This window comes from Sander vitreus, chromosome 17, assembly GCF_031162955.1.
Source record: "Sander vitreus isolate 19-12246 chromosome 17, sanVit1, whole genome shotgun sequence".
NCBI classification, from domain to species: domain Eukaryota; kingdom Metazoa; phylum Chordata; class Actinopteri; order Perciformes; family Percidae; genus Sander; species Sander vitreus.
The window spans coordinates 9196847-9221023 of NC_135871.1; the positions used below are offsets into that span (position 1 = coordinate 9196847).

The 24177-nt window shown below is 39.8% G+C and overlaps 3 protein-coding genes across 4 annotated transcripts in view; 2 read left to right on the forward strand and 1 right to left on the reverse strand.

Moving 5' to 3' along the window:
• The first annotated feature begins 2685 nt into the window (after positions 1–2685).
• Positions 2686–15227, forward strand: sgpl1 (sphingosine-1-phosphate lyase 1). 2 transcript variants are annotated; one of them, XM_078272706.1, is made up of 14 exons: positions 2686–2824; positions 6103–6268; positions 6936–7003; positions 7380–7527; positions 7644–7723; positions 8455–8583; positions 8678–8766; positions 9369–9477; positions 9557–9655; positions 9748–9894; positions 10626–10864; positions 10970–11116; positions 11193–11313; positions 13999–15227. In XM_078272706.1, exons 1-14 carry the CDS (start codon positions 2813–2815, stop codon positions 14140–14142), a joined length of 1698 nt encoding a protein of 565 aa, XP_078128832.1. In that variant the 5' UTR covers positions 2686–2812; the 3' UTR covers positions 14143–15227. The 2 variants fall into 2 exon arrangements, with proteins under 2 accessions (XP_078128832.1, XP_078128833.1); XM_078272707.1 differs by lacking the exon at positions 2686–2824 and adding an exon at positions 5223–5347.
• Positions 15228–15538: 311 nt separating this feature from the next.
• On the reverse strand, positions 15539–19867 carry pcbd1 (pterin-4 alpha-carbinolamine dehydratase/dimerization cofactor of hepatocyte nuclear factor 1 alpha). The gene is made up of 4 exons (XM_078272708.1): positions 19771–19867; positions 18883–19014; positions 18710–18790; positions 15539–17387 (listed from the first exon to the last, which is right to left on the reverse strand). The coding sequence occupies exons 1-4, from the start codon at positions 19771–19773 to the stop codon at positions 17295–17297; spliced, it is 309 nt and encodes a 102-aa protein (XP_078128834.1). The 5' UTR covers positions 19774–19867; the 3' UTR covers positions 15539–17294.
• Positions 19868–20715: 848 nt separating this feature from the next.
• LOC144532794 (heparan-alpha-glucosaminide N-acetyltransferase) overlaps positions 20716–24177 on the forward strand; it is a 28261-nt gene continuing 24799 nt past the window's right edge. Inside the window, exons 1-4 of the mRNA XM_078273729.1 lie at positions 20716–20815; positions 21762–21881; positions 22727–22821; positions 23894–24012. Of these exons, the coding sequence (XP_078129855.1) occupies positions 20716–20815; positions 21762–21881; positions 22727–22821; positions 23894–24012 (434 nt within the window). The remainder of the gene's footprint in view (positions 20816–21761; positions 21882–22726; positions 22822–23893; positions 24013–24177) is intronic.

The following is a 24177-nucleotide window of genomic DNA, read 5'->3' on the forward strand; positions in this document are numbered from 1 at the left end:
AATCTGATAACCATATGCTTTCAATAAACTGGACAAATACACCAGTGAGATACGAGATGGTGCCTTGCTGTTATAAAAGGCAGGAAAAGTCTAAAGTAAACTGAATATTACCACTTTACAAATAGTCATTGATGCCAAATCCATATTCGGATATCATGGACAGGTGTGGGTTTGAAGTTGTCAGTCTCTTTCCTTGATTTTTATCAGTTGTGCTGTAGCGTCCTGCTTGTTATGCAAAGTGTAGGCAAACATAAGCGCCCAGATGCTGTGGAAATAGCAGATATCGGAGCAGACTTGGTACGAAAAGTGATTTAACAATATTTAACAATAAACTGAGCAAGCTCCAGAGCAGGTGATACCTGCCCGCTGCTGCTGATTAATACTTCCTCTACTACTTCACTTTACAATCCCCTTTGCTTATTTATTAAACGAAATCTATTTATTATTATTTTAGCAAACAGAGGTACCAGGTGGGGCTTTATTTTCGTCTTCAGCTTTTTGTTTGAAGGACGTTTTGAGGGGGGCAATCAAAGTCCAACAACTCGCTGACCAGATTGTTGTCATCCCAAACTAGCAGCGAAGCCATTCAATTTGCCCCCCTCCTCTTCTTCTTTCTGGCAAAGAGCTGCCGGCAGAGAAAAAAAAGAAAAAGGAAACTTCTTCAAGAAAGAAAAAACATCTTAAAAACATTTAATTGCAACCCGGATGCCATATGTACACCTCTTGTGGAACCCCTCAACAATGTGACTGCCTTTTAAAAAGTATGGAGTGCGCCTTTGGAGACTTGTGCGCTTTTGGGGAGGTGCGCGCGTCGTGACCAGAATGACCCCGAACACACTCTACACAAGAAGTAATTCACTTTTAATGTGCTTTGGAGTTCCCTTTCACAGGCAATGCATTGTACCTCTCACCTCAGCTTTAGAAGACAGTGTACACCAATTACAGTGGAATAGCTGTCCTATGGACACGGTTTGTCTTTTTGTAAAGACTTGAAGCACGAATAGAGCTGTGGCTGCAAGTCGCCCTCTTTCACTCCTAAACTAATGCAGCATGGTTTTTTTTTCTTTCTTCTGATAGCTTGTTTACGGTTAAACCTCGTGTTCATTAGTGGTTCTTTGTGGACAAAAATAATTTTCTACAAATGGATGAAATCCTCAGAAGAAGACATGTAACCATTTTTAAAAACCCTCATTTTTAAATCTATAATTTAGCCATTGAAGATTAGACTTTTCTACGCAAAGCTCATATTCCAGGAGTTCTTTCTTGCATGGCTTTTGATTTAAAAATCTCAAGTATAAAAATCCAATAGTTCTGCGATAAATGGTGTCTAATCTGCAGAAAATATTTGGCATACCGTATTTCGTGTTTTAGTATATTCTGCATTGCCAACGAGTAAATCTACCATAAACAAATGTTCTTTTAGCTGACTGGTAACTTAAGGGTACTTTGTCTCGTCCCTTTAACAGTAAATGTGGACCTGGTGGATCTATTGTCATTTTCTCACAACTGTGGTATTAAAATGACTCATGAAATTAACAGCATGATTAATTGTTCGGGGAACGCAGCTCACTCTGAAGTGTGATGATGGCAATTGTATCCCAAGCATCTATAATTTACTTGGGATAGTTAGCCTACATATCTTTAGAGAAAATTAGAAAATATCTAACAAATACTTAATACAAAATGTGCGTATGGATCTCAGTGGTGGACAAACTATTCAGGGCCCCACTGTGGACCCTAACCAACACTACACACCTGCCCGTATACAGGATAATAATCAACAGCCTGTCACATACAGTTACAGCCACCTTGTACACCACCTTATAATAAACTCACTGACTGAGTTATTGTTTCAAAACTGTTGGTCCATCCATATTACCTCCGGTATGATTATTTGAGTAATACAAGAATACCTTTGTTGTTCTATATGGCAAAATTTCTGTAGAATTAATACTTAATGAATGAAGGGGAAAAAAACCGTTCCCCTTTAAAAGAACAGAAATACCTCAACTAGAAAAAAAGGGTTTGTATCTGCAGCCTATGTCCTCATCATGTTGTTGTTGTTGTTGTTGAAAGTGTTGGTGTAGTACCAGGGCTCGGCTGCTGGGAGGCGCTGTTTTCACTCCTGAAAAGAAAAACCTTTCATGTCTTTACAAAAAAAACTGTTGGACTACGTGAAAAAAAAAGCATAGTCACAGAGATGGAAATAACAGGTCTGATTTTGTTTAGCTCATGATAAGTTGATGTTTTCATGTGGAGAAACTAAATGTACAGACAACATAACGGAGCTGTTATAAATACATAAACTGAATGCATAACGTTTTTCTTTTTTTCATAATTTTTTTTTGTGTCAGGTCAAAGTTTACTGGGTGGTGGTGGTGTCGTGGCTTCATGACCCTAGGCTTTTTTTTTTTAAATCATGGCTATGACCCATATATTATTACTTATATTAATGCACTGACGTGACTGAGAGTTGGAGTTTACCAAGAGCATTAGAACGCATCACCAGCTCTTTGCTAACTCATCCAGTTGTGGGCGTCAAAACGTGCGACGTTTCTGTTTCTCATAGTAGATCTACAAATCATGCGGCGTCATCCGGATATGTAACCAAGCCTCACCGCAGCGTTGTCAAATCTACACCTGTTTAGACCGCGCGCAGCTTTGTCAGTCTGCTGGTTACTTCCTGAATCAGGGTTAGCTTGCAGCTGTGTTTGATAGTAGCATGTAGATGAGAGCTAGAGACTGAAAGCAGGCTCATTCCTGAGTAGTAGACACAAACAGAGGACTTTCGGCGAGAGTTTGCCTCGACAACATGGATTACTGGGTAGGTGTCGCTTCACTTTAGTGTGTTTTTCACATTACGTTACATACAGTGTGTGTGGTACACGGGACGGTGGCAGTGCTGCAACAAGACACTTGAAGAGACTAATGACCCGACTTGTTTGCTCTCAGGGATGCTCGAAGTCCACAAACTGTGGTGTTAGAAAGTGACCCTTGATAACAAAGCCTTACGTTACAGGTTTATTGGCTGTTTTTGAAGAAATTCTTAAAACCAGCTTTGATACTTTGGCTCCTGAAATGGGACACTTCACATAAGATGAGCCGCAGTCTTTTTTCAGACACCTAAAATAAGACAATAAAAGAAAGTATACAACTGTGCCTAAACATGACTTCATGTTACGCTTCTGTTAAGTCAAAGTCTAATTTCTTTTTTGATGAGGTGCCTGGTAGTAAGGTTTACGTATCTCCTTCCTATTGTTTATTGTTGCAGCCCCTGTTTAGAGATCCGGTTCAACTTAAAGCTGCAGGAAGATTTAACAAAGCATTACTCATATTACTGCCATCAGAGAGCTGTTAAGATGTGTGGGATTTGCATTAAAGGAGCAGAGTCAAGTTTTGTTAATAATAACCATAAGACAGAAGAGATTCTGCACCAGGGGGCAGCTCTTCTGACACACATCCACTCTCAGTGCAAGATTAACCCCCCCAAACTGTTTTTCCCAGAGACTCCTTAGGATAAATTCAAGGAAGAGAAAGAAGTAACACAAAAAAGCTCATTTGGCCTACATGTCAGTTCATGTCATGATAGTCCTGAAGCCATGTAGTGAGTTAAAGAAAACACCACACAGGTGTAATTATTTCCCCCTGAATGATTTCTGGATCTCTATTTGACTTAAAGCTGTTGTGATGTTGTGCTTCGCAGTGTGTTTTCCCTTGATGTATCAAGGATCCGCCACCTCACACCCAGTACATTTCCATGAGAACATGACCTCCCCTCTGAGACAACAAAAGCTCTCCTAACAGAATAGTCAAATGCTGTATGAGGGGGAGCAAAGGAATGGGCGTCCACTGTTCAACAATGAGTCGGACATTACTGGTACAAGTGTCTTTGTGTGAAGTTTGTGTACGTTTTCCTGAGGGGCAAAGATAGCATTGAATGGTTTGGAAAAAGTGTGGGTGGACCTGAAGGCGAAAATATAGACAGTGTTGTACTGTGTTGTTGGCTCAGTGGGTAGCACTTCTGCCATAATGCAAGTAGGCACTGCTGTACTGGTGCTGGGTTCGGCTCGGTCCGGACAGGGCCTGTGTGGAGTTTGCATGTTTTCCCTGTGTTCGTGTGGGTTTCCTCCAGGTGCTCCGGTTTCCACCATAAAGACAAGCCTGCCATTGCCCTTGACTTAGGTACCAGCATTACAACTGGAGTTGGTTCCCGGGCAGCCGGACTGTGGCTGGCCAGTGCTTCTAATTAATTAGGATGGGTTAAATTCCTTGTATGTGTAAAATGTACTTGGCACATAAAGGATATATTACTAGTGTTAGATAACAGAGTTCTGTATCTTAAGAGGCAGACTGTCCTTTTGCACCGATGTTAGATAATACCATTTAATCTTTTCTTTATAACAGCGCTCATTGATGGGCTTTGCACCTGTACTCTACCTTAACATTATCTCTATCGTGAAAAATCAAGTCAAGCCTCACAGTCAACACATGTTAATGGCTTGTTTTCCGTTGCTTCCCAAACGGTTCTATGCAGCTGATCTGGCCAAACCTGTATAAGAACATGTTATCCAAACAGGCAGGTATAGCAGCTGTAGTCTGGGCAGTGGGGCAGACTCCTGTGGCTCACTGACAGCCCTCCATTCATGCTTCATTCACTAAAAACAACTTCTCTTCACGAAACTCTTCATGTATGACTTTTCACTGTTCCCTGTGAGCGGTTGATGCTTTAAATTACACAATTACAATGTTTCAATTGCACAAGGGAACTTGACTCATTTGCACTGTTATGGGATGTTTATCAGGCGGTGCAGCGGTGTTACTTAAAATGTTGTCTTTTGAACCTTAAGCTTTTCTCCATCTGATTGTGGCTGAGGTGGAGAAACAAGGGCCCTCGTTATCAAAGTATTGTGTCATAAAAACACCACTGAGGAGAGATAATGGAAAGATATTTTAGCTGCACTTATGAAATAGCATTCATGGGACAGTTACTTTGGTATTGTGCTGTGATTTAGTTTGACCTTCTCGTGTTGCATTCACATACAGATTGACAACAAATATCTCAGCATTTATTGGGGATAAAGCTTAGAACTAAATGTACAAAATATCATTCAGAGTTCTGTCAATTTGAAGACGAACTTTCTGCCTTGTGTGATCATGATTGATGATCAGCTGGCTGGATGTGTTTTTGCCGGTTTGGGTGCTGGGAGGAGTCTGGTGATAGTCACCCAGGCAGCTGAGAGAGTTCTCTCACTCTCACCTGGAGAACGAAGGGACAACTGTCTTTACTGCTGACAGTATTGGTGTGAGAGGGAAACTGAACTCTGTAGGCCTGACAATGTCTTCTGATGTAAGTACTTGGATTTGTGATATTGGGCTATATATAAATAACACTGAATACTAGAAGAACAATTTTAAAACGTTGGAAAAAGCAAAAACAAATTGTGAAAAAAAAGGCATAAAATGTCAGAAAAAAAAGTGTTTTTTTCAAGGTTAAAGGGAAGACAACACAAGGGTTAATATGCAAGAGCTGTGTTATTGCATTATGATTACTTTGGTGTTGTGGAATCTTTTATTTCAACATCTTGTGAAAGTATGTTCTAGCGCTCAGGCAAGTTGCTTTGAACAATTTGATTCTTGCCTTCACAATTAATTAGTTACAAAGTTACTCTTTCTTAAAAGTGAGCTGTTGGAGTATTTTTCCGTTTCAATGGTGTGTATGTTTGAATTCAAGACAAAACTGTAGTTTTTTAGCAGCATAGCATTTATGGAGATGTCATGCAGCCATAATGAATGAATAATTACACATCAAGATTTAGGGCTTACTATAATTTAATGTATGTATATCTGTACATAGATACATAGGTACTTGTGCAATGCAAGTACACAAATCATGCATCTGGTTTAACGATTGCCTCATTTTGAAAATAAAATGGTGTAAAACGATGACGCTAACTTTCATCAACACCAAGTTTTCAAAGGTCACTTCCTCATGTTATCATAGAGGAACAAAGATTTGTAACAGATGTTTTTGCACTAGTGATGTGAGGTTCCTTTTGTTCTTCATTCAAAGCAACCTTACCATGTTGTAATCTCTGTGTCCAGAGTGCCTTGGAGGTGTATAAGGAGATGGTCCTTCTGTACCTGGAGGATGGCCGGCGGCTGGTCAACTCACAATGCGTGGACCTGGAGCCGTGGCAGATCATCGGAGCGACAGTCATCACCACACTAGGCGCGGTCTGGATCAAAGGCTTCCTCTTCCAGCAAGAAAGTAATATTTCACACGTGATACGTGATGCGTACAAAGTAGGGGGACAAAATCAGACATAACGCATGAAACTACGATTCTAGAGGCCTTGTTCACAAAGCTTTTTGAGTCAATGCCCCTATTTGGCCAGTTTTAACGGCATGTGAGTTTGGATGCCATACTGTAATTTGCAGGCATATTCTCTGAACTGTTCACATCCGGTTCACTGCCAATCTACTCTATGGTAACTCAGAATGTGGTCCGAGCAATTAAGTCAATAGCTTTTTGATGGAAGCATTTTTAGTTAAAGTTCCTTGTTCCTCTGCAGATAGTATCTTCTAGTTCAGTACTTGTTCTCTAGTATGTTTGAGTGAGGAAATACCATCAATCAACAAGATTTACTAGATCTGCTATCAATCAATCAGTGGTTGAATTCCTCTGCAGCAAGGTCAGCTCCGCCCATCTCACTTCAGGTCTTAAAGAGTGAAAGTTAAGGCTTCGTAAAGGAAACTGCATGTCTTCAGTGCTTTCAGGGTCGGAACGAAACGCTTAGTGAATATGGCTCCAATTTTCATAGACCACGTCTTGTCTTGACGTGTGATTATAGGTTCATAGTCAGCTGTTTAATGTTTGCGGTTAAATGTGTTTCAGCCTTTCACCACAGCTGCTGCCTTGTGTTTTTGGCTAACAGGTCTACCATCCCGAATTAAGAAGCTGTGCTTTCGACTCGTCAGAAAAATACCCTTTGTTGGCGCAACAGTAAGTATCAGTGGTGAATGGGTTCCTTTTTTTCCAGCAGATGTGCACTGACTCTGGCGTCTGAGACACTTATGAGTCATTCTTGGATGACTGAGTACAGCATGTGGGGGGGGGACCTTTGGCACACTTAACATCATGCACTGGTGATAACATTTGGTTACTTTTGGTCATTATGTTTCCAACGGAGAGCTCACTTTCAGGCTTCAGCAAAGATAAATATAAGGTGTTGATAATACAGTGGACATGTTGTCCCTTTCAGTAACATTTAGCTTCACCATCACTCATTTCAAGGAATGACATGCTTTACTGTTGTTTTCTTACTGCATCCCGTGACAGTCAATGTCTATAAAGTAACTTTGTCCTTTCTTTACGACAGATCCAGAGGCAGCTCAACAAGGCTTTGGATGACATGTCTGCTAGTCTGTGTACTCTGAAGGAGGGGATGAGCTACACTAAACAGCTGCCCTCTAAAGGCCTCTCTCAGAGCCAAGTGCTGGAAAAAATCAGAGAGTACGAGACTCTGAGTAAGTCATCATTCATTCCTGAGCTTCATTATCTGTATATCTGACTTCCTGAAGAGTATATCTAAACTTGTGGCCCTTTTTAAACATTGAAAAGAAATTCCATTGTGTCGTTGCAGATGAGGTGCAGTGGGAGAAAGGATGTGTTTCGGGTGCAGTGTACTGGGGCGATGAATCACTCACCAATCTCTTGGTGAAGGTATGCATCTTTGCATACATCTCTGGAGTTTTGCATTCCGAGCACAAATAGTCAAGGTTGAACTTGAACACATTTTGGTGTTGGCTACAGTAAGCAGGACTGACAGATTCTTTTGTCTTTGACAAACCACTCCTCTTCATTTCTTTAAAAGAGACTACTGCAACCCTGCTTTGTGTGTCTCAGAGTTTATCTTAACCGTTTTATATTGTAAAAAGTGAGATTTCCATGTCTTTTTTAAAATTTATAAAGCAGTTTGAGGTGCTATATAAATACTGTGAAAGTATCAAAACGCTCAATCCACAGAAAAATGTACTCCGTGTTCAGAACCTTTCCCTTTTTAAACGAGCCGTCCGGACTTCTGTACGATTGTTATTGTTACCTATACTATAGGTAGAAAGTGCTCCTACTGTGCCATTACATTAATTACACAGCTGCATACGGTGCAGAGACTCAGGTAGCACAGATGCTGAAGACCTGGAAACACTGACCAATCGGAGCAGACTGGGCTTTTTCGGGAGGGGGGGCTTAAAGAGACAGGCGCTAAAACAGAGCATTTCAGACAAAGGTTGAATACAGGTATATTAAGACAGACAGTATGAGAAAAATAATGTTTGTTACATTAAAGCATGTAATCCTGTTCTAGTAGAAACCCAAAATACAAGAATGAACCTGAAAATGAGAATAATATGGGAGCTTTTTTTGTCACTCTTTTTTTCTTTCTTTGTCCCTAGGTATATGGAGATTTTGCATGGAGCAACCCACTTCACCCAGACATCTTTCCTGGCGTAAGAAAGATGGAGGCAGAGGTTGTCAGAATGGCTTGCACACTTTTCCAAGGTGGACCGAACTCCTGTGGCACAGTAAGCTATCATAAGCATATGCTCACAAGTTGTTTAGGCTGAGGATGGATGGATGGATCCAAAGCATTTTCACAACCTTTGCCTTTTTGTCCAGGTTACTTCAGGGGGAACTGAGAGCATACTGATGGCCTGCAAGGCGTACAGAGACATGGCGTATGAACGTGGTGTCAAATACCCTGAAATGTAAGAGGAGCTTTATTACCCAGTTTTGGTTGGGATCAATCATGGGCAGTTTGACTTTTTATAATGTAGCATGATAAAAAATAATTTCAGGTTCAGAGGAGTGTCTTTCATATAATCTATAATATATAGATTATAGAATATATATTTTACTCTTGTTTCTCCACTAAAATGTAATTTTCTGTAATTGTATTGAATTATTAATTTCTGTAAGCCACATTCCATCTGGTCAATCATCAGTCTAGATTGTTATGGTGTGAGTTGCCCAGTATTGGAGATATCGGCCGTAGAGATGTCGGCCTTCTCTCCACTATAATGGAACATAACTGGTCCATGATTACACTTCATCTGCACAGTGATGTGGTTGGCGGGTGTAGTTTGGTAGAAAGAAAATAGTTCCTACATGAAACTGCTCACAACCAGGACTTTTTTTCAAATGTTTTATTTTTTTCCGGCGCTACATGATATGGCAGTACTTTACACAATCATGGTCATGCCAGTAGAGAAAGTCAATACAATATTGAATACAAAACATTTTAAAGGCTTATTCTTGACCGTGTTTTCCATAGACATTCTAACTTTATTTTTGTGTTTTGCTACCGCAGTCTTGCCCCTGTGAGCGTCCATGCAGCCTTTGACAAAGCAGCGCATTACTTTGGGATGAAGCTGGTTCACATTCCGCTTGACAAGAAAACCATGAAAGTAGACGTGAAGGTGAGAATACAGTAGACACAGGCAGAATGTGCTTATTCTTAGACATGAGTCATTCCCATATTGTTTCTTCTCTTTCAAGGCTATGAAGAGAGCCATCAGCAAGAACACTGCCATGCTTGTGTGCTCGGCGCCTCAGTTTCCTCATGGAATCATGGATCCCGTTGAGGAAGTAGCCAAGGTCAGAAGTGAAACATTTTTACCATTTAAAAAGGTTCTTAAAATGAAAACGGGGAAGTCAAATCTCTGTCACTTTCCCTCGGTGGGTTCCAGCTGGCTGTACGCTACAACGTCCCGCTGCATGTGGATGCTTGTCTGGGAGGTTTTCTTATTGTCTTCATGGCCAAGGCTGGTTACCCACTCGCCCCGTTCGACTTCAGGGTAAAAGGTGTGACCAGCATCTCTGCTGACACCCACAAGGTAAGGAGTGGTTGTTTTATTCCCTTCAAATCAATGCTTGTTTTAAGCTTAGGCCGGTTACACACTGGCTGCGTCACGTGAGTGTTGCGTTTCTGTTGCATGTCAGCTGCGTGGATTTTTCTATGTCTTTACACACCAGAAACGTGTCTGACATGGAGCTGCTGCTGCTAGTCTTGTCTGTACACATGTACGTTTCCCATTGATAAAATGAAATACCATGTTAAACATAAATATAGAATGATTTGATTACAGCAAAGACGTCGGCAGTATTGACCGCAAAATAGGCTACAGAATATATATATATATTATTTATTTATTTATTTATTTTTTAATTACATTTATATCTGCATTTATATCAAAACCTAGATACTTTATAACATCAACATGTCATTTATTAATATGTATTAGTGTCAAAATGACATATAAACATGCCTGGAAACGCTTCGTGAAAAATAGGCGTCGGTCCTATTTCTAGCATGCACGCGTTTTTGGTGCGGCTCGAGCCGGTTAACATGGGAGCCGAAATATAAACGACATGCCACGCAGCTGACACGCTCGCGCAACGCATCCAGTGTGTAACCGGCCTTACTTCAAACAAATCCAGGAAATATACATTGTATGTGTAAAGCAATAGCCATGGAATTTAAAAAAAACTGATCTTAACTGTCCCCAGGCCAAACTTTTTATATGTATGCTAATACTGCATTGTGTGTCACTACATTCCTCTCCAGTATGGTTACGCCCCCAAAGGTTCCTCAGTGATCCTCTACAGTGATAAAAAGTACCGTCACTACCAGTACTTTGTAGCTCCAGACTGGCAGGGAGGAATCTACGCCTCGCCCTCTGTTGCCGGCTCCAGGCCTGGAGGAATCATTGCCGCCTGCTGGGCGACCATGATGCACATGGGAGAGAATGGATACATAGATGCCACCAAGAAGATAATCAGCACAGCACGCAAAATCAAAACAGAGTGAGACACTTATGTGATAAAGATGTGTTAAAAAACAACACCAGAGCTCTTGAACTTTGACACAAATGATCCCCCTCACCCTTTCTTTGATTTTTCTATTGACAGAATCCGCAAGATTAAAGGTGTGTTTGTGTTTGGGGACCCAGAGGTGTCAGTGGTGGCAATAGGCTCAGACATTTTCGATATTTTCCGTCTGTCTAATGCGCTGACTTCAAAGGGCTGGAATCTGAACACACTGCAGTACCCATCAAGGTACACACAAAAACATAATCATAATTATTGTCATCACTAATCAGGAGTATAACAACTGTATGATGTTCTTTCACAGCATCCACCTTTGTTGCACAGTTCTGCACACACAGTCGGGCGTCGCTGATCACTTTGTCCGTGATGTCAAAGAGCAGGTTGCTATCATCATGAAGAACCCCAAGGAGAAAACCACAGGAATGGTGAGCTAGCTCTGCTTACACACTTGTTCATGCTGCATTTATACACTGAATATACAGTACAACGTTGAATAAGTACATTCATATATAAGTAGTCTCTAAAAGAGCAACTATGTTGACATTTTAAAGATAATTGTATTGGGGCTTTTTCCGCCTTTTTAATTGATGGGACAGCTAGGTGAGAAAGAGGAGAGAGAGAGAGGGGGAAGACATGCAGGAAAACGTCACAGGTCGGACTCAAACCCTGGACCTCTGCGTTGAGGCATATGCCTCGAAGTATATGTGCGCCTACTCTTCCCACTGACCCAACCCGGCCACTATGTTGACATTTTATTAGTGCTGTCAAACGATTATAATATTTAATTGCGATTAATCGCATTAATGTCATAGTTAACTCGCAATTAATCACAATTAATCACACATTTTTATCTATTCTAAATCCTTGATTTCTTTTTGGCCCATTATTTTTTCTCATTTTAATGCTCTTATCAACATGAAATAGTGGATCGGCTTGCTTTGTTTGTTCTTAGTTGTGGTATCCATGTGCTTCTGTCTGAAGCATAGACTGTTAATATTAATATACAGTCTATGGTCTGAAGTCATCCATTGTCGCCTGGCTTTGACGAGGGGGCGGAGAATTCGCATCAGCTGTGTGCTTGGCCATCAAGTTGAGACTGGACGTGCTGCGATGATAGCTCAGTTCACAACGACAAAACACACCGATCACTTTGGTCTTGTCAATGGAACCATTTGGCAACTTTTTAAAAGTAAACTTTCCATTCAGAATCTTATTGGCATCTATTTTGGCGTCTCGCGCTCGCCATCCACTCAAAACATAACATTAGCCTACTACTCTTTGGCCGGCTCGCAAACCCAAACAAGTGTGTGCGGCGTGCCTGTTGTTTTGTTTCTGGTCTAGCTAGAGCCGGTGTGGTGTTGTAGTTTTTCTAACGTTACTAGTTGTTGCAACAGCATGTGGAAAAAAAACTACAAAGTTTGCTAGGCCAAAAAGAACGTTAATCTCGAGATTAAAAAAATTGGCGCCGTTAAAATGGGTTTGCGTTAACGCCGTTAATAACGCGTTTAACTTACAGCACTACATTTTATATCAAGTAGAGTGAGATTTATTTATCTCAAACAACAATAATGTATACAGCAAGGACACTGCAGCACTAAACCAGTGTACAGAATAAGTGCTCTGTTCAATTATTAATACAGAATTCTGTAGAACCAGCACACGCTTAAAAGGACTGTATAACACCCTGCAGGATCTTTAAGAAGTCCACAGCTTTGTTTAAAAAATGCTCTAAAAAGACTGAGATATCACATCATTGTGATATCTTCACTGCAGCTACAACGGATTATGATATCATAAGATGTGTTGTCTATCTAAAGCAATAGTGGTAAATCGCCGTATTGATGTCAGAATCAATAACTCACCATTTTGCTTTGATGTTCTACCATCACTCAATGTTACCTGTTACATTTTGCAGTAACATGTTGCCAGTCTATCACAAAACTAATTCATAATAACATTCACACTGATAGTCAATGTGCAGTACAGGTTTCCAATTCAGATGACCTACATGTCTTTGGACTGTAGGAGGAAACCAGAGAACCCAAAGGAGAGAATCCTGTCCGTGTGGTAGTGTGTATTCAACATTTGCATGTATCATTAGGCCAAGTGTGAGAGAGAGTACAAATTCCATTTGTATCGAGGCACGACAAACCACGTGAAATATGTTTGCCGGTCTCTATTGTTTACCATGCTGTTGGTTGATGTGGCATTTTGTTTTTCTGCTGCACGAGCCGTCGATTCAAGGTGACAACAAACTGCATGTGCTGTTTTGTGTGTCAGTTTTAAATGGAGTGGAAACTCTACCCAACAGGCACAAACCTGCTCTGTGCCAGTCAGGTTCATGAATAAAGCGTATCTTCAGTTTAATAACAGAAATGCAAACAAAAAGTCGTACACAGAGCAAAACCCTACTGGATAAATAACCATGAGATTTACAGTCAAATATGAACATATTATAATAACAAATTTAGAGTTTATTTTCAATTTCTTTTTGTATTTTACGAATTATTTCATTCATTCATTCGTTCATTATTTATGTAACACTTTTGTTCACTAACTGATGTAGTCATTACACAGCTCATGGAGGCAATTAAGGTACTTTAAAACCGTTAAAAAAATCATTTTTCAATTTTTCAATCAACTTTCTCCAGAACTTGCCTGAGAATCATCACATGGGTTTGGGCCTGCAGTGTCAGACTTTTACTCTCCATCTACAGCATATGTATACAGCTCAGAGAAAATCTGTTCTCTGGGGGTTGTAAAACACAGATATGCTGGGGCATGTAGGAAAACACTAAAGGAAGTGCATGTAGTCAAGGCAGGTAGGTTTAGAAGAAAAGTAATATAGAAAAGTAACGCACACCAAGGTTGTAGTGAGGTGCTGATCACAGGAAGTAGTCTTGAAAGTGCGAATGAATAAAAGAGAAATGCATATGGAGCCACAGTGTGCAACACTTTTTCCTACTTAAAAGAAAAGTAAATCATCAAATATTTCCTGAAATGCTCTTAACACCACAGACTGGTGATAATCGTGAAGCGTAAAAGGAGGGTGTGTTTTTCTTTAATTACTGTGTGCTTCTAAACTCACTTGCGTCTTCTTGCTGTTTCAGGGAGCGATCTATGGCATGGCTCAGTCTATCCCAGACAGATCTATGGTGACAGAGATCTCCCGAGGTTTCCTGGACTGTCTCTACAGCACCGAGGTCTCCAAGTCAAACGCCAGTCACATGAACGGCAACGGCAAAGCCCACTGAAGCAGGACTGGGCCCTCCCGGCCCGGCCCCACCGCACGCAGGGAAACCTCCTCCCAGAGCCCTGAGCTAATTGCTCAACGGTTGCCTTATCTTGCATACCTACACCATACGGAAACACCTGCAAAGATTTTTGAAAGCACAAGCCATCGTCATTTTAATCAGCCCAGAGGGAAATCACTGAAAACACTGTGTCTATGTGGCACAGAGAAGAAATGACTGGTTCCAAACAAGTAGTCTTTTCATTTGATTATTGTGTGTGTGCGTGTGTGTGTGTGTGTGTGTGTGTGTGTGTGTGTGTGTGTTTGTCAAAAAAGTTCATTTCAATTTTAGCTTTTGTTAAATGTCTGTCATAATCTCTACTGATAACATAGCAAAACCATTCAAATATTATTTTTTTTTATTTTTTACTGCCGGAACATTTCAGCTTGTTGCCATCACTGCTTTACTATCTGTGATGATGACTCAGCAAAAACATACCACTGAAAGCTTGTTAAAAACGCTTTGCTGCTGCCCTCTAGCATGAGACCTGATGTACTGCTTTAGACTGGCTCTACATGTGGAGGCTTGTGGCAGGTGAAAGTTTTCATCATCATCATCATCATCATCATGTAGTAGTTCTCTGGAAGACAGCATTTTAATGTAAAAGCACTGCAATGCCCTGACAAGAACATATCAGGTTAATCTGTAAATCCCTTGAAACAACAATTCTGATGTTATGGTTGAAGTTTGTCTGTAAGCATGACCATGCATGTCCTTGTCTGTTAGCACTTAGTATGATGACATCCATTTTGTTTTTAAGTCTGCATTTGTGGTTCAAAGTGGTTGGATTTGTAGACAGAGGGAGAAGGATTTGGATAGTGGGAGCTTTTAATGTCACCGTTAAATAAAATTGTCTTTTAAATTTAAATAAGGAAGAAGTTGTAACCAGGCCATGAATATTTTGAAAGTGGCTAATGGTATCCAAAGCTTATTAACCACTTTGTTTTTTTTGTTTTTTTTTCATTGTTTTCAGAGTTGGAAAATAACTTCCACACAGTAGCTGGCTTGTGAAGTAAAGCAATTAAATGTAACATCTTTTAACAGACTGCCCTGGTCTACTGTGGATTATCAAGAAACTCAATAATTCCACTGTAGTCTGCTTAGAGTCACCGGTGTACCACTTTGTTTTAACATTTGTCTCCTAATTCAATCTACCTCAGTTTCTACTTAATGCAGAAGTCATTTATTCATCCACTGAAACACATTTTGACAGGGCAACTGATTTCTTTTTTTTTTCTCCATTTCAAACATAATGAACTTCACGATGTTAGGGCATTTGATAAACTGTAATAAAGTGTTCTCAGATATACTGATGCTGAATGGAAACAGATCCACTGTGATAGAGGTTTTTGATCCACAGACTGACAGATTTGATAGTGTTTTATGTTGGGAGAAACCCACTCTGTCCTGACTGAATGTGGCTATCCATTCAGCAGGATATGTACACATTTACTAACAGGTTAACAACGATGTATTCCGTAACACCAAAACGACATTGGGCCTCATTCACCAAACATTCTTAAGAACAAATTTAAGAAAAAACGTAGGAAGATATCGGTGAATGAGGCTCATTGTCTTTCATGTGCTTTCACCAATATTGCTTGTTAAAATTGTCTTTCCATGAAATTATTTCCATGTTTGTGCAATATATACATTTTCCTTTTATGAAGTGAAACGAAGGGGAATGCTCTACTATAAATGTTTAAGAGATAAGTCATTAGAAGCATAGTACTGAATGCAGCATATCGGTTTTGTTAGTGTAATTTAACCATTTGTGTGACCACTGGGTGTTTATTAATCACTTCATTTGTGAGTCTTCCTTTGTGAGTGTTTGTGTTTTTACATACTGAGCAGTTTTAAAGAGATTAGGCATGAATGTATTTAGGTTCCTACATGTGTGGAGATTTTTCCATCTTTTATTCAGTACCTGGTTAAAAGACTGAAGACGGACGGAGGATATACTGTAAAATCTCCACTAATGATTGAAGCTCACACCATGTGTCCATCCATCCTCAAATACTGTCCCCAGTGACTGTGTGGAAACCCAGGCCCATGCAAAAAAGACTTTTCCAATAATGACTCATCCTGTTTGCTTTGGAGACATTATGATTGAAATGTCAAGTAATCTCTCTTGAATAAAAACCTTTAAATGCAAATTCCTCTTTAAGCATTAAGTGAAAGTGACTACAGACTAACAGGTTTATTAAAGGTCTGCAGAGAAAAAAAAAACTAAATTTTGTCGTTGCAGTTTGGTGACAATGTAGCAATAATGAGCGTTCACCTCTGTGCTTTCAGAGGTTTGAACTCACGTCATTGCAGATTTTCTCTCTAACATCCTCAGGGATTTGGCTTCATAACTGCGACATCATTGAGGTCCACTGGTCTTTCAAACATACACAAGGTGGACAAAGTAACACAAACAGGGGTACTGGACTGCATTATATTGTAAGGTCTTATTGACCTGCGTCCACCCCTGTACACTATGTCGTCATGAAGTTCTGAACGTACACAGGTTTAAAGATTTGTGTTCATGTTAGCGTACATCCTTGTTTAGCAGATTTATTTTGGTAGCACATGCTGGTTTCCATAGCAAACACTGTTAACCCACCCTGAGCAGTTCCCTCTTAATTAGGCAGATTGTCTACAGTGTTGTGTTCTAAATAAAATGCATTCAGTCTGATGAGAAGATCATTTTCTGGTCATTTCTTTCAGTTATGACATGAACAGTTTGACAGAAAATAACATTTATGAACAGTAAAGTACAAAGACATTGGCACAAAAGACTAGTTGTGACAGAGGAACACGTACCACTGTAAATGTTCTATGGAATAGTTGCTGAGAAATAACTTGATTCTTAAGACTTTAATGTGTAAACATTTTACCATTAACCTTTGGCTAATAATTATTCGCCAAGTGCAAAACCACCAACATAGTTTTAAAAACAAATTGGACCCTTTGCAGTCTAATACATACAGCTACATTATTCACAATTCATTGGAAGCAGCTGGTTCATATTCTTTGGATTTGCAGGTCACATCTTCAGGCTCCTCAGTGAAATGAATATACGAAGCACTTAAGTTTTCACTGTTGAAATGACTGACAATGTGTGTTGCTCACATCAGTGATGCCTGGTCAATGAAGGTGGCCAAAGTGATGTCTTGCTGGGACAGCCCCCCACAGTCATGTGTGCTGAGAGTGATCTGGACCTGGGGAGCAAAGGAAAATGGAGCAGAGAAGGGAACATTGAGTATTATTTTTATTATTTTCCTTAAGTGTGTTTGCTTTGTCCAAAAGATGGTTCTTTAATGCACATCAGAAAGACTCAAGTCTCAAATCATTATCAATTATTATTATAATAATAATAAATAATATTATTAACATCATTATGGCATCATCCACTCCATCCTTCCTATTGACATACAGTAAAGCCAAACAAGATTAAATAAAGGCAAATATCTGTCCCTGCCTCCATCTGCAACATTTTAACTGATGAAAGCAGTTGATGTCAGCTGGTGTGAGGGGCCTAAGAAGTTGAAAGTTTAGCACTGAAAAGTAGCTGGAGTGTAAGCACAGTAGGCAGTTGAAATGTAGCCTAGTTAACAGTAAAGTCAATTAAAATGTCAGTGAACCAGGCATAATTGAAAATGTCTGAAAAACAAACTGTAAACAAGATATAAAGTTAAATAAATTCAAAAATGTCAAATTATGTGCCTATATGTAGAGGTAGTTGGGTGTAGGTTTGAATTTTTGGACCAGGGTCTCCCATACTACAAAACATCACTGACGTATTGTCACTTTACTTGATATTGAACATGTTGGCAAACAGATGCCATGCAGACACGCAACAACGTTAGCATTCACTTGGAGTCGTGTTTCTGTCTACTTGTTGCTATTACTGTCTACTCTAGCATTCACTCTCTTTTATCTCTGTTTTAGTCTCTGTTTAGTCTTTAGCTGCTTAATGCGACAGTATGTTTACCAGCTAGCTAGCTAGCTAGCTAACTAACTAAGTCTGTCTGCCTTTTGGTGCTGAACAGTGTTAACAGTGAGTTTTCTTAGAGCTTTTTTTGAAGCGATTGTGATAAGAGCAGTAAAAGTGAACCAAAACAGTCATGTTTGGGCCTTTGTCTGCTTTAGCTGAAAGACAGACATCTGCATTTGCAAGGAAAACTATGTTTCAGCAACACACCCTTTCCCGAGGCGATGTCTCATTAGCTTAGATCTATACAGCTGTGTGAGCTTGGACGTTTTGTGACAGCAGGGAGTGGCGACTGTGGCGTTGAATCAGCCAGCTTCAGTTATTAGAACAGTGCTTTGAAAAGGGAGCATCTCTGCCAATGGGTTCATAATCATTTTGCAGATAAATGTAGATTACATTAGTTTTGAATTTGAAGCTTTAGTACATGGTCACAATATTGGGTTCTTCTTTAATAAAGCAAGCCAATCAGGACCAACCAAGTTATCAAAAATTGCAACCACCCTAAGGGTTGTAATGTTATTTGCATGAGTCATAATTAGTCTTTTCTACCTTGTTATAGACATTGAACCACTCCGGATGATGGTCCATCTTCTCAGCTTGTAAAGCCACTCTGGACATGAAACCAAAAGCCTGAAAGGAAAATAAATCATATACATAATGTACAGTAGTTGCTTGTTATGTGGATTTGTGAGTTGTGCAGTAAGCTATGATATATTAGAAACCTGATTGAAGTCTTTAAAAAGAAACTCTTTGTAAATAGCGTCCCGTCCCACAACCTCCACCCACTGGGCGTTGCGTAGCAGGGGGAGTAGGTGGGCCCTCTCCTCCTCAGTCAGACTCTGAAGTTTACCAGCCTGGTGGGAAAAAGCAGAGGTAACAGTACAACAGATCTGAGAGGGGCAGTTTCACAAACACAAAATGTGATTGGTTGCACAGGATCCCATCTGGAAACAATGAGAGGCTGCATTCTTGGTTTAAAAAACTAGCTGGTTCAAAAGGTATGTGGTGGTGGGAGGGGGTGGGGCTCCAACTCAAGTTCCTAATCTTGACACGTGATGCACAGTCACATGGATTTAAAGTTACTTATGCTCGTTTCATTTAGCTTTCACAACCCTGACTCCTAATCTAAACTGCATTGTCAACATTTCACAACATTCCCCAAATAGAGGTCTGCTTTTATTGCACAATCAAGAGGGGACTTTTGAAGGCTTTGACCCCAGATGAGCCATCATGCTCATAAACCAGAGCAAACCGATGTCATGATCACGGCCTGAAACAGAGCAATGACATCAACAGGTATCATAGCAACACTCTAATCTGCTCTATCAGCCGACAGAATGGGCAGCACACAGACAATACCCGCTGGCTTTAACCTCGTCTATCACATGCGGTGGCTTAATGCATACATAAAGACAGGAGAATGTGCCTTTGTCAGTGCGCATATGCAACTTTGAATCAAATGAATCTATTTGTATTTGTCAGTCTGCCATAAAACATTACATAGAGGAGGTTTAGACTTTGAGAGTGACTAAACGGCAACAGGTGTGTGTGAGGTGGAAAGCAGCCCTGTGTGGCAGACTGCACACACTGTAGAGATGTTGTGTACTCACCATGTTTGCAGAGTGTCTTGCTTCATGCACAGAAGAGGTCCAGCTCCAGCTCCCTGTTGCACAGAGCGACTAGAATGAATCCAATCTGACACATGAGCCGTAGGTCCTGCTTAGCTGCCCCTGCAGAAGCCTGAGCAGAAATCCTCACTGCTGATAGGCTACTCTGCCACACATCAGCATGGGTTTAATCATAAACTGTAATCTGTTGCACAAGGCCAGCTATTGTAGCAGGATTCAGTAAAAAGTAGTGTTTACTGTGTGATGAAAGGTGAAAGATACTGTCCCTCTTATACACTCTTTAAAGTGCTCATATTATGCTCATTTTCAGGTTCATACTTGTAATTAGAGGTTATATCAGAATAGGTTTACATAGTTTAATTTTCAAGAAACACCATATTTTTGTTATTCTGCACTTTGCTGCAGCTCCTCTTTTCACCCTGTGTGTTGAGCTTTCTGTTTTAGCTACAGAGTGAGACATCTCACTTCTGCACCATCTTTGTTGGGAGACATACATGGTAAGGACTGCTAGCCAGTCAGAAGCAGAGTATGAGGTCGTGCCACGCTAGCAGCTAGGCGAGCATTATAACGTGTGTTACAAAGTGACGAAAGGCTGGACTACAATAGAGCTGTTTGGAGCAGTTTGTGAACAGTGTTTTCTGTTGGAGATGGTAAGTCCCTTTGGGGTGGACTTTGGGCTTTTTCATTTTGTAAACCTATAACGTGCACAAAAAAGATATTAAACACAATAAAGGAAAGGGAAAAAGCCAAAAAGCATAATATGAGCACTTTAATCATCTTTTCTATATTATATATATGCACACATATTAAACATGGACTTAAACTTCAAAATAATAGCACACTGTTAATGATGTCTCTATTCAACAGGACTGCAGATTTTAAAGCAAGCGCAGCTCTTCAGCTGGCTGGAGTTCATGTCAAAGGTTAATGAGCTCCTCCTGCGAGATTGCCCCGGTGAACTCATCTGTCACGGCAAACGCTCAGGGAAATGAACTGGTTAATGAAATGAGGAGAGGGAGAGGATGTGGCAAGTGATCAGCATTTAACAGTTGGCTGGGTGGGGAAATGAGAATAATCCTTCAGTGTTTTAGTTAGAAAGGAAGGAAAGGCACGATTTAGAACAAAACCATTAGATTTGAATCAAAATATAATGTGTTTGGAAAGAAATATCACCAATAGATGTAGTTTGTTATAGCTTTAGATGTGTACGTATGCACTGGAGTGTGTTGAACTGATCTGCAATTTGTGTTGGTATGTAGCTGGTACCAGTGCATTTTGTTAGTGTCTGATTGTGTCCTTCAATATAAAATGCAAATGTACACCACGAGGGCCCATGCATTTTGACAGATGATACAACGTAATCTGTCAATCTATAATATGATGATATGTGTATACATATACACGTAAAAATACGTTTCGGTCTTAGACCTTCATAAGGTAAATTAAATTTTTACCTGATGAAGGTCTAAGACCGAAACGTTGTATTTTTCTAAATCAATTATTGCTTGCGTAATGGTCAGTGTGCGGGACTCTTCTCTAATATGCTATTAAATGCCTTACATAGATCAGTATTTTTTTCTTCATTTTCAAGTGACTGCCATTACAGTGACGGATTATGATTACATACTGTATATCTACATACGTGTATATGTACAAGCGTTGTAAACAAATTGAACGTATCAGTGACATCACTAGGTAACATCCTGAGCACTCTCTGCTAGGGTAGAAGGTACCGGATCCACCAGGCCACTGAGAGGTTCAGGACGAGCTTCTACCCTCAGGCCACTAGGATCCTAAATGAGGACACTGTCTAAGATTGTCCCCTACGATTTCATGTGACAAATAACATTGATCGATTCATTTATTGATTGATTTATAGTTAATAACTCTGATGTATACTCTTATGTGAAAACATCAACTGGCTGTTTTGGTTATTATCTGTCAACTTTGTCCTCTTTTGTTTTTATCTGCAGAACACATGTCTGTCAAAATAGGTCTAGGAAGACCTGATGTAAGGAAGTTGATTGCGCAGAAGTGTGCAGATGAACAAAAGTTGAAGAAAAGAAAGGGTGTGGCCTCAATTCAACTTAAAGGTATGTTCAAAGTGGATGTAGGATTTGAGCTCAAGATTCAAGAAGCAATAAATTAAATTAAAAAGCATAGATGATTTTGAATAAAACAAACAAACCTATAATACTACTTAATTATACAATTCTATTAATTTATAATCCATCGTATGGGATTATTAATTATCACAATCCTATATAACATTTTGGAACTGTAAATCCTGTTAGACTTTTATAACCCTTAATCTGATTTTTGCAGTGGTGATCATAGCTACATATATCCTATAGGAGAGGCACGCAATGCATGCTGGCACATGTAGTCACAGCTGTCACGGCGCCGCAAACACGCTGCCCTTTGACCGCTTTTTTTATTGATGCGAGTGTCATAAAGATGAGCTGTGCAAGTGTCTGTTTTCAAGTAACAACATGGAGCCCAGGAGACCGTTACACACAAGTCTAACTTTGTTAATCCTTGTTACCAGCAGCCATGGAGGACACTTAAAATCAGGTGAGTCTTCTAGGATTCATTAGTGGTAGATCATTCTGGTGTTCAGTCAGTCAAAAGTGTTCCTGAAATGACGATTTGACAGGAGGATTCTATGAAAGAGCAGTCACTTTATGTCAATCCAAAAAATATTTGTACTCTTTTTAGATTCTTGTGATAATCAATGCTTGGTCTCCATAATCAAGGTTACCATTTAATTATGACAAATTGACCTCAGTAGTATGAGAACAACCTCAGTCAATATTATTGAGTCAGTGTTATGTTCTGGATAATGATAGTGATCTGTTACACCCTGCTGCTTTTATATTTATGATATACAAAACGCTTTGTGTATACCATAAATCAGTGCTGCTATGACTCTATGCAGGGCCCACTCTAAAAATGGACCAGGCTTTGTTAACATTTCATAACCAGCTGATGGAAGAAGTGCAGGTGTTCTACACGTCAGATTCCTGCTACAAGGTAAATAATACTGTATACTGTCCGTCTCTGTCTGTCTCCTCCCTCTGTGTGTCTGTCCAGGTTGTCCGAGATATCAGTCAAGATATAACTCAGCAAAATTACTAAAGTTCTCCATTTGTCAATTTTGAGAGATTCATAGTGACACAGAACAAGTCAATATTGTAAAGCACTGTCAAGTTTGACATTCATGTTTCTCACCCAGATCTTTCTGGTCACTAAGGTTACAGGGTTGCTCCAGTGATTTAGCATTGGAACCTTCTGAAGTTGCGGGACTCACACGAGAAATATATGAATAAATAAACAGAATAAAATGCTCAAAATCTGTGATATCCTGACTTAGTATGAGGCCACATTCACACTTCCAGATACTATGTTGTCCCGAGCCCCTAAATCAGAGACATTAAACACTGATGATCCTGTTTAAAAGACGCTGCATGTCAGTCTTAGGTAGACTTACATACCTTTTTGTCGTCGATCCAAGCAGATACATCCCGGGTCTTACTTTACAGCATTGTTGTTTGCAAGTATTTTCTGTCTTGTGTCATGTGCCATGATGCATTGCGTGCCTCTCCTATAGGAAAGGCTTTTCTAACCTCTAAACCAGTAGTTCCCAACTCTTTTGACAAATTAATATCCACTTGCGAACCATTGTCTCATGTTATGGCCTTCCTGTGCACATGAGCTTTTATCAGTCATTTTTCCTTTTTATATTTTTTAGTTTTTTAGAGACCTGAGGAGAGGAGGATCCCTGTATTTCACAAAGAAAAAACTATAATTATAGGAAAGACAAAACATAAATCCAATTTTGCATAAGAGAAATACTCATTGGCCATTTTCACTTGTGACATATGAAGATTTTCCTTTTTTTTTCTTCCTTTTTCTAATCCTTATTTTTCACACTAATCTTTTAGCATGCTACATTGCATTTCATTACACATATTACTGGTGTATCTGACAAATAAACCTGACAATCTTTGAATCCTTATACCTTTAATCATCATGACCTCATCAGATTTCATTTGACCCCTTTGAGTGTAAAGTACATTAAGTTTCACCTGTTTTGACTTCTCAGTGTGTGTACCAGCATTTGGTCACTGTGAAGCCCAACAACAACAATGCATCTGCGGTGATCAGCACTAAATTCCCTCTGACTCTGCAAGTGGAATGGACCAGGAATGTAACTCTTTGCAGGTAACAAGTTTAACATTCTAACAAAGCATCAATAAAATCAAACCAGCTGTTAATGTCCCCACAATCCCCAGAGGGAAAAATGCTGATTTGTTTCCTGTTTATTCATATTAACTGCCTGTGGGAGTGTACTGTGCTTGTTGCCAGCCAGCCATGATATACTGTGGT